At 46.4% G+C, this 15,401-nt stretch overlaps 1 protein-coding gene across 1 annotated transcript in view; it reads left to right on the top strand.

Moving 5' to 3' along the window:
• The window catches only part of ITGA9 (integrin subunit alpha 9), a 310,689-nt gene that overhangs the window by 180,450 nt on the left and 114,838 nt on the right, over positions 1-15,401 (top strand). The window contains exon 18 of the mRNA XM_072940989.1: positions 11,571-11,721. Coding sequence (XP_072797090.1) covers positions 11,571-11,721 — 151 coding nt within the window. The remainder of the gene's footprint in view (positions 1-11,570; positions 11,722-15,401) is intronic.

Consider the following 15,401-nt stretch of genomic DNA (forward strand, 5'->3'; position numbering starts at 1 on the left):
GGAAAGAGGGTGGCCTTTGAAGCAAATACTGACTCTGTCCCTAAATAGGGTATTACCTGAGCCAGAGCTGGGTCCTCGCTGATGCTAGCTAGCAAAGTCAGTGAGGACGTAGGCATGTTGGTGTTTTCTTTTTAAAGTAACACGTATTTACATGAATTATCTGAATGTTGCTGGGGAAACCACTATTTGAGCTCGGATCACCTTAGTAAATACATGCTTTTCTCTTACCTTAGGAGCATAAAACTGGCCCAGGTAAGGGGGCTACACATGAGGGAGATAGAGGTATTTCTGGCTTCATATAAGTGGTTTTCAAAGCAGAAGTTCAGTCCCAGGAATCATTTCGCTGACCCGCTATAAACTTTAGTTGACAGGCCTTGCAGAGGGGCCCTGTGATCTCTGTCTGGAATTAATAGCCATGTGGGTCTGTTTTGCGTGATTAGAAGGGGTTTATAAAGCCTGGCAAGATCTGAAGCACATCTCAAACTATATGGGATAGTAGCCCATTGTCGGAGAACGTTGAATCCTGCATGCATACACATAGCATGCTCTGTTTAACAATAGTACTGGCTTATGCAGTTTTTTACAGTATAAACAATATGAATATTAAAGCTATTTAAAGTTACGGATTTAAAACAAAAACAGAAATTAATGAATGTAGATTGTTGCTGTTTAGATGTCTTTTAAAGTGTATTTGAAAGTAGACAAACGCCCAGATAGATGCTGGCGGGCGTCTGGGATGGGCCGTGCAAGTGCCGTTGACCCAGGGATTCCGCTGATGCCCAGCCGGACCACTGGGCTGTGTTTCCAGGGAAACCAGAGTCAGAAGGAGAAGCTGAGTGGTGACAGAGGTATGTGGGTTGGGCACACCTGAAAAACAGGTGGGTCCCGATGTGGCACTGAGTTTTGAACAAAGCGAAACGTGTTGCTGGATGTGAAGTGAGAGGCTTCTGAGCAGGTCAGCGTGGACCACCAAATGGATCAGAGCATGTGGTTCTGGGATGAGGCTGTAAACCACGGGACATTGCCTGAGGCTTGGGTTTCTGTGGGGCCAGCTGCAGGATAACCACTGGGCAAGACCAGTAGTTGGGCAGAAATAACAGTTCCCATCATTCTAGAGTATATTAAAATATAAGACAAGATTAGGTTTGATTTCTTAAATATATTCAAATTTATACCTTTTAGGTACTGTATCTTTTTTAAAATTTTTCTTGGTGTTTTTTTTTTTTAACAACAACAACAAAAAAAACAATTTTTACCAAAAAAAAAAGTGATAGCTTTTTGGGTGTTCTTGGCTAATAAAATAAATCCTTAAGTGTTTGCCACAATAGCTAGAACCTTCAAAATCAGGAAAGTTTAGTAATTTTTCACAGCAGTGAAAATTGATAATTTGGATTCTGTATACTTTGATGTTTCAGTGAGATCTACAGGAATCCAAAATAATAGGCGATAAAACTAACTAAGTAACTGACAAAGTAAACTAACTAAAATGAGCCAGCAAGGCAGAAACAATTCCCATCCCTGTCGGAAAGAGGCGTTTTGGAGCTTATACTGGAACGTTTCATATACTGGACTGATTCCTTAATAGTCCCTTTCTGGAACTCAAGGTTTCCTTGTCTAGGGTTCCATCACATGAGAAGTGGGGGCAGGATAAGTTCCCCAACGTATTACAAGCTGAGAGTAAGGCACTAAGAACCCAAAAACGTAGTGCATCCATCTGTTCCTTGCCTTTCTTTGCTCTGCTTACGGGGGCCTGACTCTGGAAAACTACATTCCCCAGGCTCCTTTGCCAACAGACTTCCTGTTAAGTTTGGCCAGTGAGAGCACTGGTGAGAAGTTGGAAGGAGGGAGGAGAAGTCAAGGTGTTTCTCCCCAACCCCAGCCACTTCAAACAGCATCTCTGGCAATGGCTGCTTCCCATCCGTGGCTTCACCCCCTTCTTGGCAGTCCCAGCTCCGATCACAAGCTCCTCCCTCAGTCCCTCCAGCTCTACGGTGGATTGTTGCTTCCAATTTCTGGTTTTCCTCGTCTGCCCTTGTTTGGTCTTTTAGCGCTTCTAGGTTTACCTAGTTCCCCATTTCTGTCCCTTCTAGTCAACCACCTGGCACGGACTCTGTTTTCCTAGCTGGACTCTGACTGATACAGTGGGTTTGAATCCTGGCTCTGCCACTAGGTAAACAGGTACCTAAACTTGCTACCTAGTAAGTTCATAAGCCAATTACCTTAGTTAGTATTCAATGTCCTTGTCTGCAATATAGGGAGGAGGTTGGTCTGTAATCAGCTCTAAAGTCCTTTTCAGCTGTAAAAGCCCATGAGTCTCTAAACTGTGATCTTATAAAAATGAGTGTATTACCCCACCTGTATCATGGTGACAGTTTAATCATTTACACCTCAGGACATGGCTTGGTCTTCATAATACTCTGCAGGTACAGAATTTGTTGAGGACATTCCCCATCTCTAAAGGCTGATGTTGGTAGCTTTATTCTTTGGAGACATAGAAATGTTAGGGTTTTGAGAGTGGGGATTTACCTCGTTTGGTATAGATCACTAATCTGCTATAAAGAGGAGTTGCCTGTGTCACAGGGGAGAGGTCTGCCATCCAGCTCTTTGAATGCAAAGGCTTCTGTGACAATCCTGGGGGCTTTGGAACAACTCTCAGGTGCAGCAGTAGGCTTGACTGTGAGAACTCTCAGCCTGCAGAGGTGAACAGAGGCTGAAGAGTAAACACCCTAATGACATTCTAGGACAGAGTGCTGTGAGCGCTGTCGTGACTTGTAGATCTCAGCAGCTGCCTTCCTGGGTTGGGAAGCCGGGGGCAGTCCCTTACAGAGTGTACGCCCTGCAAAGATGGTCTCAGAAATTTGTGCTTGCTGCCATCTGTATGTTCTCAAATTGGTCCCTAGTCACTCTCCCCGAAGCGAATTGTACCAGGGAAGCTCAGAAATACATAGCCCTAAGAATTAGCAAGGGTAGTATCCTGTGTCTTTCTTAAAGGGCACTGATTTTAGGGCAAGAACAGTATTAAAAAGAGTTGACAACCTGTAGAGCAGTTGTACCTCCCTTTAAGAGGCGTTGTCAGACATAGACAACCAGAAGAGCACCCCCCTTGCAACCCACTGGCGGTCAGCCCTGGGACAGCTCAAGACATTCTCTCTGGACTAGATCTGCGGGGCTTCCTTCCTTTCCCCACCACATCGCAGGGAACCTGTGAGGTTCACCTGCACAGTGTACCATTTCGGGCATCAGATTTTGGTAAAACTCCAAGTTACTTTCAGGGGAGGAAAATACACACGTGGGACAACTTTTCTTTTTTCTTTTTGGCATTTCACAATATTCATTGCAGCATTTTATAAGCAAGTGAGTTTTAGGAGCCAAATATTATCAATTTTATTTCTTTAAATACTCAGTTTTATTTTCACCCAAATCTACTTGATTTTCCCTAAACCTCTCCTTCTCAAGGAAAATGAGTAAATATACACGATTGAAGATTAATCACGAATCAGCCATATTACTTGTTACAGGTAAAATACATAGAATTTGCTGAGAGTCTAGAACAGTTCTGACCAATAGAAATATAATACAAGCCACATACGCAATTTTGAATTTTCTGGTAGCCACATCGAAAAATTTAAGTGAAAGTGGTGTAACAAATTTAATATATCAAACACCATTTAAACATACAGTTAATACTAAAACAATGATTGAGATTTTTGCATCTTTTTTTTTTATTATTGCAGTAAGTCTTAGAAATCTGGTGTGTATTTTACACTTCATTCAGACCTGCCACATTTCAAGTGCTCAAAAGCCACATGTGACCCGTGGCTGTCATAGGTGATAGCACAGGTCTAGAACATGCACTTCAGAGTTGTCTCACTGTACATGAGGGAGCGGGGGTAACTGTACACCAGTTCTCATCAGTCCTTGGTTGAGGGCTCTGACAAGGAATGTCAGGGGCTTATTTCTCAGGCACTTTGCTGATCTGCAGGAAAAGGTTTTCCAGTGGAAGATGGGGATGCTGGCAGATGGAATTGCAGCCTCGGAGGCCGTGGTCATAAGACCCCCAGGAGACGAGAGCAGGACCACTCAGAGCCTACTGTGTCTTACAATACCTTCACTTTGGTGCCTTATTATTTATTAACAAATTACTGGCAACACGCCTGGCATTGGTGACTCCAGGTAACAGTTAAGTTTACTGGCCTTCAAAATCAACCCCAAACTCTGACATTCAAGGTCCTTGGGAATCTGGACACATTCTACTTACTCTACTGGCCTCCCACTCATCTTACCGCTAAGGATGCCTTTTTCTGGCCTCTTTCCATATTACGTCTGAGTCACTTCCATCCCTTTATCCATTGTTTTTTTTTTTCCCTGCGTGCAGTGCTTTTCCTATTCCACCCCCCCCCGCCCCGTATGCTCCTCCTTCTTTAAGATGTGGCTCATTTTCTACATCTCTCAGAGAACTTCTTATGATGACTTCAGTCTACAGTGATTTCTTTCCCCTGGATTCCTCTTACATCTTATTCTGCACCTGTTCCTTCGGTATGACTTGTCTGACCAGCGTCATGGTGTATCTCCTTCACATGATAGTTTATTTGGTACTTTGTGCTCAGACCCTCATAGGAAGACATCAGATGAGCTGCTGTGGTTTGATGTGGTTTCTTTTCATGTTGGTAATTTTAAGCACCAATTGTTGAAAAGCTCTGATAATTGTCAGTAAAGTGCCAAGGAGACTACCCAGCAGAGCTGCTGGAGGCACCTGGAACCATCCTGAATGCCTCCACCAGTTTCAAGGAAAATTGTTAACAGGAAAAATAAGCACTCCCAGTACCTTTTGTAAAGAGATGACATCTCCCCATGTTCTAAAAAGGCTAAGAACACAGCCACAATTTCATTTCTTATCTTATTACACACAAATAAGTTGTATGTCCATTTTATACTGTTTAGTTGGGTTTTTATGGGCTCTGGGAACAGTGGGAACAGGGAGAAGACCACTGGACCAGGAATTAGGAGGGCCGCCTGGCTGCCTGGCTCTGCCACCGTCTGCTGCGTGACTGCGGGGAAGTGGTTAAATCTGGCCTATAACTGCAAAGTGGTGACTCAGATGAGCCCCCATCCAGCTGTCAAATTCCATTTCTGATTTTACGATGTCTGCCCTTTCTAAGACGAGACAGCATCGTTTATGATTTTAAATTGCTGCGGCTGCAGTTAATGTCATGGCTCTTATGGTACATTGTTGAGGATATCTGTGATTTGTTGGAGGCTGAATCCTTATTCAGGAATGCTGCCGCCAATTTTGACATCTCTCCAGTGGGAGAATGTGATCTGCTTCACAATGTCTTTTTTAATGTGAATTCCATGAATGGAAAAACCAGGGTGTGTGTGCGTGTGTACAATCAATCCGAGCAACGTTTTTGTTCGTGAGGCTATCATTCCATCAGCTGTAGGATTCATGGTTCACTTCCTTGATAATACCTTGCCTAAGATCCCCCATGGCCCTTCCCTCCCCGCACTGTCCCTGCAGATTCCCTTCTTTGTGCTCCCTTAGCGTAGGGGATCTCAGAAGGATTCCTTTATCCCTGAGGGTCAGCATTTAGCACATAGTGACGTCCACTTAATGTCTTACATGTTTGTTTCCTCCACTAGACTGTGAATAACTTGAGGGCTGAGACCTGTGTCCCTGGTACCCAGGTTGAGAAGGTAGCTTTACAAAGTGTTGGACGGATAAATGATGAAGGAAGAAGGGAGAGGGGGGATGATGGAAGAATGGAAGGAGGAATGAGTGGGTTTGGCTGCCCTGTATTATTATCCTAGTTGTCATCATCAAACATAGTTGTGGATTTTTTTTATTTTCCTTTTATGCTGATTCTTGGGGCTTGTATAGATGGACAGAAAACCTCAAGTTTTGTAAGGAAAAGATTGATTCAAAATAAACATTTTTTTTAATTATGTCAAATACTAAAGAAGAAGTCAAGTTTATAAATAGTTTATAAGAGAATCATTTGGGATTAAGAATTTCCCTTTCCCCCACAAAATAAATAGCTCGCATGCTGAAGAAGACACCTTCCTGTAAGCAGGAGAGGAAAAGCCCACCGGAAGTAAAAGTCCTGCCCGTGGCGTAGTCGTAACGTTTATAATGAGGGAAATAGCAAGATGAAGACATCCAAAAGGATATGAGGAAAATCACATGGTAGCAAATGTGTCCACAAATAACAAGGTCAGTCATAGTAACAGGGTAACAGGGAGTTTTGTAAACTCAAATACAGTTGACTGGAATACACTTAATGAACTGCCTGTGCCTCCTTTATTCAGGCAAAATCTAAACTAGCAGCAAAAGAAAAATAAAAGTATTACATTTTATGAAAGACAGATTATAACCATGCGTTATGTAAATAAAGCCAGGGTTTATATCTTTAAGACTAAAGGAAGGTCTACAATGATCTAGTAGAAAATTATTAAACAGCATTCAGCTTCTTTGTTTTCTTTCCTTAACGTCGTCACAAAAAATAAAAAGACCTACATAAAACTGTCTTCCATGATGGTAGAGAGGGAAGAGTTTGCTTTAGTGGCCTTTAGTGGTTCAGCATATGATTTGATACGGAAATATAATGCGTTTACTCAGGAGGGAACTTTGAATGGTATGCGCTCTTCACGTCCGGTAACGCGTGAGGTCGGAGCGCAGGTTCTGCTGTGATGTGGAGGTGCCACGCAGCTACCGACATGCCAGCAGCAGCATCTGACATTTGGAGGGCTGAATGAATGGGTGCTGAACTTAAGTATAAATGCAGCATGTTCACTAACAGCTGCTGTGAGATGTCTCAGGACAGTCACATTTGTTTTGTCATTTTTGATAGTAAATGAGCAAGACGTTTCCAGCAGGCTGTGTGTGCGCTGTAAGTTAAGCTTCATAGAAACTGTGTGGTTGGTATCTTAGGTTGACGACAAATAATGCTTTTCGTATAAAAGTGCACCAGGGTGACTGGTGGACATGGAAATACGATCCACTTAAAAGACTGCACCAGCAAATTAGAATCAATGGGGAAATTTCTCAGGGAAGGAAATGCCTTGAAAATTAGAAAAAATTGTTCTTCAGTGGATCAGTGAGCACCTGTGGAATGCTTGGCACAAAAATCCTGGGTCTGAGAAGCTGGTTTTTGTGGACTCTTGTTCTTTTCAGATGTCACTAAAAGGCATTTCTTGCCAAAGCCCTTCCCGACTGAGGTGGAGTTTATGTAGCTCACACAGCCTTCATGCCAGGGGAAGTTGGGCACCAGCTCCAGCTCAGCCCCTCCACAGCCGCTGGGTGACCTCGGCCTGTAAATGTGAAGGCTGAACTGATGCTCTGTACTGGGGATGTCGTGCACGCCATTCATTCATTCAGTGAGGGTTTGTTGAACACCAAGTGCCAGGCACTCTTCTATCCCTGGGGATTCAGTGATGGGCAAAACCAGACAGGGGTCCCTGCCTCTGGTGCTTAGATCCTCGTAGGGGGAGAAACTTCCTTAATCAAATAGCCGCACAAATAAATGTGTCATCATGGCCTTGGGAAACGCCAGGAAGGGACTGATGGAGCCCTAGGACTGGAAAAGCTCATAATAAGGAGATTGATTGATTTCACCCAGAAGGGAGACCAGAAGGGGCCTCCTGGGGGTGTGACAGGCAAGGGGCTGGAGGACACAGACTGCAGTGGAGAGGGATGTCTGTGAAGGCACAGGAGGCACTGAGTTCTCTGCCCAGCACAGCAACTTGACCGCCTTACCTCTCTGCATCTCGATTTTTATCTCTAAAAATGGGACCGACATCAAGAACCTTTCATGCGCTTGTAGGTTTCAGGAGAACATGTTTGAAAGTACCAGCACCAGGAAAAATACATTTCATTTCATTTCTAAAAATAGCTTTGGAAGCAGAGATGTTCTGTTTTGTACATAAATTTTAGAAGTGGAGAAAGAGTGAAAACAGCATCGAGGCTTCGTTAAAACGTCTGAGTTCGCTTTGGGCCCTGGAAGGTGCATGGCTTTCCTTAATCATCAAAGAGCCATGTTTACATCTCCTGACCCTGAAGCCCTGGGAATGACCTTGCTGTGTGATTAAGTGACAGAGGCCTGAGCTTTAGGGGCTGGTGGAAGGTTAGACATTCCTGGCCTGATCTCTGGCCATTTAATTCACAAGGAAAGGAGGCTTAGCACGTGAACAACAAAACTGGAACGAGTAGGCATCCCTCCGCGCCCTGGTCCTATGCTTCTCTCTCTTGTCTCTCTGCTTAATATTCCATCTGGAAACTGTGGATACTCTCTGAGGTGCCTGGGCTACTTGTGGGTGCTTATGCAATTCCTTCTCGAGATGAAGCAAGGTTAACGCTCTCTCATAACTCCTCAAGGCCTGAGGATTACTCCTTTAATCTTACAAAAGCAAACAGGAGGACAGAAATAACCCATCAATTGTTAAAAATGAAAATGGCCAAGAATAATAAATAATTGCCACAAGAGCTTGAGGTCAGGGTCTTAATTTATTGGAGGCCATTCAGGAATCTGAAACTTCTCTCCGAGTTAATTTCTCACATCTTGTTTGGATCCTGAGAGCTCTTGCTTCCAAGAGCAAGGCCATCGGATGGCCCCTCGCACATGTTACTCTTGTTGACGTGCCAGGCACGCAGGGGAGTGGGGTCCTCTCTTGGCAGATGGGTAATGATGATTCCTCCCCCACGAAAATCTGTATTTCAAAGTATGATAGCCTACCGGGATTTTGGAGGGTTCTCTTCTCTTTCGTGCTGTGTTAGCAGTGTTCATGGTTGCAAGCAACAATAAACATGTGCTTGTTAATGTAAGCAGAAAAGGAATTTATTGGAAAGATATGGGCTGGTTCAGGGCATCAGCAGGAAGAGGAGGCAAGGCTCAGCCCTGGATGCCACCCCTGGGTTCTCAACTCCTCTGGGTCTGCCTCAGATGATCTCAGGGGGCCCTGGTGTCCTTGGGCAGCCCTCAAAATTCATGGCCCCTGTTGGCAGCATCTGCTCCCCACTCTGAGGCCACTTGACCACCTTAGATCACATGACTACACGTGTCAGGTGCCCCCACTTCAGTGACAGGGAGGCGGGAAGTGGGCGGGTCTGCCCCCGTTCTGTTAATGTGCCCTTCCTACCTATCTTGAGAATGTCCCCCCAAACTGGAAGGTGTCAGGATGCTGAGTGATCCCCCAAATGATAACTGTTTATTAGTCAAACTCTCATATGCTTGATCACATCTCCCCTTAACTGTTTGGCCAGTCAGAGATTGGCCACCAGGGTGAATTTATTTTGGCCAAAGCTCACATCACATAATAATCACATAATAATCATTAGTCCCCTGTGCATGTTCATCATCAGCATCTTCCTCACCATCATCATCCTCATCTCCACCAAACCCACCACCATCATCCTCACCACCATCATCCTCACCTCCATCATCCTCATCTCCATCAAACGCACCACCATCATCCTCATCTCCACCAAACTCACCATCATCTTCCTCATCTCCATCATCATCCCATTGGTGGCCCCTTCACTCCCCCACTGTCCCAGGTTGCCATTTCCTTCCATTTCCTCCCCTCTCAAACATTCCCTCCTCTTCCTCTCCCTTCCCAGTCTTTGATGCTGCTTCTATTCCCCTGCAAAATGGAAGCAATCATAGGGGAACTTTCATCTGTTCCCACTACCCATCTACACAATGGATCGCTCCACTTTCTCACTTCATACCAGGTGAGGCCAGTCCCTCCCTTTGTTCACCAGGCCATCCAGCACTTGTGCTCTGTCACGTCTTCATTAATCGTCTCCTGTGTAGTAGATCCTTCCCATGATCATGAAACACGCTGTGACGATTCCCACCTGCAAAGAAAAAACAATTCCCTTGGGCCCCTTCCTCCACCAGCTGTCATCCTATTTCTCTTCTTTCCTTTATAGAAAAATCCCTCCAGATAGTTGGCTGTGCTCACTGTTTCCCTTTTTTCTCCTCCTGCCTCTCTTAAACCCCAGTCAAGCTTTCTTCCCCATCCCTGCACTAGAGCAATTCCTATCAAGATCACCAGTGACCTCCAGGTGGCTAGTTCAGTGGCCAGTTCTAATTCTTCACGTTACTTTGCCAGTTTTCACAAAACTGATGACTGCTGTCTTGAAGCAGTGGCTGGTTGGATACCATCTGTCTTGGTTTTCCTCCTGTCTCCTTAACCGCTCTTTTTCAGTCTCCTTTTTTGATTCCTCCTCATCTTCAACTCCTCTAAGTGTGAGACCCCCTTCTCTATTTACATGCATTCTCTAGTGATCATTTCTAGTCCACCCTAAATACGTATCTTCACCTATGACACCTCTTCAACTCCAGACTCTTGCATCCAACTGTCTTTGCATCTTTTCTTAAAAATCCAGTAGACATTTGGGTTTTCTCTGCTGGACCTTCTATACCTGTGGTCTTTCCCATCTCAATAAGTGACGACTCTTCCCTTCCAGTTACTGAATTTAAAATCCTTGCAGCCATCCTTGACTCTCTTTCCCTAACACCCCACCCCTCATCCAATCCATGAGCAAAACCTGTTGGCCACAGCCTTTGAAACATATTGAGACTATGACCCCTTCTCACTGCCTCACCTTCTACCACGTGGTCTGAGCTACCATCTTCTTACACCTGAATTAGTACGAGAACCTCCCAACCAGGTTCCCTACTCCCCCGTCAGCCACTCACTCCAGACTGTTCATGTCACAGCCAGCGTGAGTCAGGTCACACCACTCCCCTGCTCAGAGCCCTGCAGGAGCTCCGGGCTCAGAGTCAAACTGAGGTCCCCATGATGGCCCGCAGTGCCCGGTGGTCTGCCCGTCCCAGTCCCTCCCCTCTCTCCCAGCAGTTCCTCCCACGCTCCCCTCCCTCACTCCTCCCCAGCCATGCTGGCCGCCTTGCCGTCCTTGAACACAGCAGGCACAACTTTTGCTTTGCTGGTCTTCAGATACCTATGTATCTTGTTCTCTTTCTTCCTTCTGGTTTCTACTGAGAGGTCGCCTCACCAGTGAAGCTTCCCTGACCAGCCCATTTAAAATTGCACCCCACTCTCCCCCCGAATCTGCTGCTCTCTGTCCTTCTCACCCTTTGTAAGATTCCCCCATTGCTCTTGTCACACTCTGACTGGTACATCTGCCTCTTTGTGTATGCGTGTTGGGGCTCCCTGAGGCTATGGGAAGGCAAGACCTCTGTTCTGTTCACTGCTCTCACTGGCACATGGAGCAGGTGCTCAGAAACATCTGAATGAATTACTGTAGGGCTGAATTCCACGTATAGGTCATTGAATGTCTTATAATTTTCCAAGTCTGATGTATGGATTTCACATGGACCACAGAACATTCTAGTGAGTCCTCAGAACCCCCGTGCTTAGAAGACGAAGCGGAGGCCCCTGGGAGCTGACTGCTTGCCCCAGGACGCATGGCCGGTTTGTGAGGTTCCTGGTACTTGTAGTTCCAACCCCTGTTGAGTTTCTGCCCCTGCTTTTAGCTCCCCACTGACACCTCATGTTGTATTAGTGAAAGCTTTAGGCCATTCATTGCTGTTCATTTTCCATTGCAGCGTTGATGAGAAAACCCCGTACCTAGCTTTAGGGGCCGTGAAGAACATCTCCCTAAACATCTCCATAGCCAACCTCGGGGACGATGCCTATGATGCTAACGTGTCCTTCAACGTTTCCCGGGAGCTCTTCTTCATCAACATGTGGCAGAAGGTAAGGGGGGCCCGCGTCGAAGGCATGTGCTGACTTTCCTCGGAGCTTGGCATAGGCAGTGATCCTACCAAGACCAGTCCTATATGTGGAAGAGTCTTTGGATTACAATTGGACTCAGAAAGCATGTTGGTCCAGCCCAAAAAGAAGCCATAAATACGCAGGGAGCGTCAGAGCAGCATCCATATCTCACACCGTCTCCATCCCTTCTCTCTTGTGAAACCCTCTCTGCAGTTTTATGTCTGACCCCTTCTCTGATAGGATCCCATCGCCATCTCTAGCACATGCATGTTCTAGAGAATTCCCCCCCTCTAGGTCAGTGGTTGTGAAAAACAAAGAATGAGAACACATACCTCCTTATCACGAGTAGTTATCACCAATGGTGCATTTGATGTTTTCCATTGAGAGGGTCGTGGCCATCAGCCTGTGCTTTGGCATATTGATTTATTCCTGAAATATTTTAATGAATGGAGGAAATCAAATTATTTCCATGAATTGAGTGAGTTGTTTTCTTTTTTTAGAGTGAATGAATTTATTTGAATGATTGACATTTAAGTTGCATGACTCAAGAAAGAAAAAGGAGCAGGGATGCCCGCCTGCCCCATAATCCACCCAGTGAACCATGTTGGGGAAGAAAGAGTCACAGGCCTGGTGCGTGGGCAGCGGGAGGAACAAGTGAACTCAGACAGATCTCCCTCCCCCCCGGGGTTGTCTGACTGTCGGCAGCTGTTCCAATGGGAACTTTTGCAGCTTTTTTAAGTGTTCACAGCATTGAACTGCAGTGCCTGAGGCCCATATTAAAATGGAGCCAAAGTCACTTTCCGCGAGAAACCTTTCCTAACCTGCAGGTGAGCACCAAGGGCAGCCTTCTGTCCAGGCACAGGTCCGACCAGGGTCCATAGTTTGGACAGGGCTGTGCCAACCCTGCACGGCTTGAGGGCAGCTGAAGCATGTAGCACCATCTGGAATGGCTCTCCAGGAACTCCCCCAAGAGGTCATCTCAGATGCTCTGCTGCTCCATCGTTTTTGGAGCTCCAGGATGAGGGAGACCACAGAAGCACTGAATGGCGTGCTTTCCAGCCACCTTCTACACCCAAACTATCATCCCTGGGTTAAGCCCAGTGCAGAGGGAACCAGGTATCTATAGGCTTCTGTTACCTGGCGATGTACAGAATCTCCCTTACAGAATTTCCATGCCATGATGTCATGGTGCCATGACACCATCTTCCTAGGGGTGGGGAAGAGGCGGCTAGGAGGGTGGACGGGGTAGGGGAAGAGGGGATTATGCAGGGACCAGACCTGTGGTAACTGAGAGGATGTGGCTGGTGACTGGGTCATCACAGTGAGCAGGTTCCCCTCACTCAGGGATACATTTCTCTGTCTCAGAATTAGGAACAGCTGTGCTTTCCCCCAGCATTTTGCCTTGTTTGTACCTGTGGACACAGTCATCCATGTAACCGACTAAGCTTCGTTGTCTCTGTTTGCTGGAAAGTTCCAAGCTGGCCCCACTCTTTCGGGACGTAGGAGTTGGTAGTAGTATTGTATAAACTAAGTAGCCACCTGCATCTTACTTTACTTCCCTTCACCATGTTTTTTTCTTTTTAGCTGGCAGACTGCACAATAGTCTTATCATAGGATGTATGTGGGTTCCCTATGAATTCCGATTATTATATATTTCAAGTCCAGTTTTATTCTCTTTTAAATGATATTGTGATGAGTATCTTTTACAGAGCTTAGTATGAGCAAATGATTATTTGCTTAATCCTATAATTATTTGGGAAGTGGCAAGTAGCATTTATTGACCACTTACTATACACCAGGGGTTTTACGTGCATTTTTCCATTCCCTCCTTACTGCATGTGATCCGTTGCATCTGATTTATTGGCGGAATGCTCTCAGAAGAGAAGTGAGGGAAGCAGGATGGGGCAGAAAGGGCTGAGTAAGGGCGTGCTGTCGTAAAATCTGGCCTTGGTCTGATTTGTGGGGCAGAAAGAGGCGGGGGAGGCCCTAAAGCATAAATTGCTCAGCAAAATTGTCCACCCTTGAAGTGGCCCGGGAGCTGTGTTTCCACCCCTGTATCATCACTGACCACTGGGAGGTGGTGGTGAGTAGCCTCCCTGATATTCCGGAGGTGGGGACTCCTGTCAGCCAGTGCACCTGCGAAAGACACAGATATGTCATTGGCTGCTGTTCTGAGAGCCCGGTCCTTCCTGCCTCCCCTCCTCCCCAGGCTTGTTCATCATGCTCCTCAACACACATTTAAATCCACTTATAATTTACTCCTGAAGCTGCCTGCACCCAGAACACCCACCCCCTCATTTTGTTTAATGAACTGCTCTGGCCTCACGTCTCAGCCCGGGTGTCACCCAGGCAAGGCCCTTGCCTGGTTGCACACGTGATGTGAGTGGATGGACAGATGGCTGGATGGGTGGCTCTGCCTCCTGGTCAAAGTCACAGCGCAACTCCAGAGCCCAGGCCCCGCCTCCAAGGTCTCCGGCCTTCTCTACCATCGCACCATTAGTGGCACGTTAATTTCTGAGACTGAACAGAAAATATTGCTTGAGATGAGTTTTTCTGTCTCATATGAGGCTTCTTTCATAGACTTGTCCTGGTTCCTTCCTTTAAGGGAAAGTTGCTTGTAAAAGTGTGGGATTCACATGCATGACCATCTGCTAACTGTTCTCTCACCTACATAAAGCTACCTTGAAAACACCGTATAATAGGATGTAATTTGTTGGTGGCTGCTGGCCGCTAGGCTGGCCGGCGTGTGCTGTCCAGGTGTAGCGCGGCTTGTAGCGGTCTCCTGTGCAGCAGTGAGAGGGATCTCTTAAGGGTGGGGAGAGAGAATAAGAAAGAATGGAGAAGATGTAGTTTGGAATAGCACTGCATCACACAACTTCAGGGTCACGTTCACACTGGGTTCTGTGTGAGCGATAGCCCAGAGCACAGTCCCACACAGTGTGATGTGTACGGTACCCTCTGGAGCTGTACAGCCATGTGGCACTGGAGTCAAAGTCAAGTCGCGTTTTATTTTCTTGCCTTGGTGCCACTTGGCACAAAGGGGTTTGGTCCTTCTTGTGTCTGTGGAACAGGAATGGATTTGTTTGGACAACAGTGATGAAGTACCTGCTAAGTGCCAGCAGCTAGGAGACACAAAGATGGGTCAGCAGCAGTCCTGGCTGCCAGGGAGCTCACAGACTAATAGGGTGAAGGGCATCTCAGCCAGCAATGAAAGTCCAAGGCGCCAGCTGCTCTGCAGAGGTGCTGAGAAGTTGCTCTGAAGCACAGAGATGACAAGGTGAAGCAAGTCATTGCTGGAACAGCTAGTTTTGGGTTGGACAGAATCCCTGGAGAAGTGCTTAGGGTAGAGGAACGGGCCCCTGAAGAGTTGGTGCCAACACTGCAGAACTAGGGTGGTGGGGTGGGGAGGGCCAGTTAATTTGGGAGGTGAAATTGAGAGCTGGGCTTGCAGCAAGGGTGAGCTGGCAGAGGAGAGCACAGGAGGAGGAACAAGAGAGACCGAGCGGGATGGAAAGAGGCTGCGCATGTGGGACAGAGGACCTGTACCATTCATGCGGCGGGGTGAGCTCAGGACCTTTTAGGGATGCTGATGCCTGCTGCTCTGTGCTGAAGTATCTTGTCGGTTAGGACTCCTGAGCTCATAAATGCTTCACGTGATGGTG

This window comes from Vicugna pacos, chromosome 17 (assembly GCF_048564905.1).
Source record: "Vicugna pacos chromosome 17, VicPac4, whole genome shotgun sequence".
NCBI lineage: Eukaryota > Metazoa > Chordata > Mammalia > Artiodactyla > Camelidae > Vicugna > Vicugna pacos.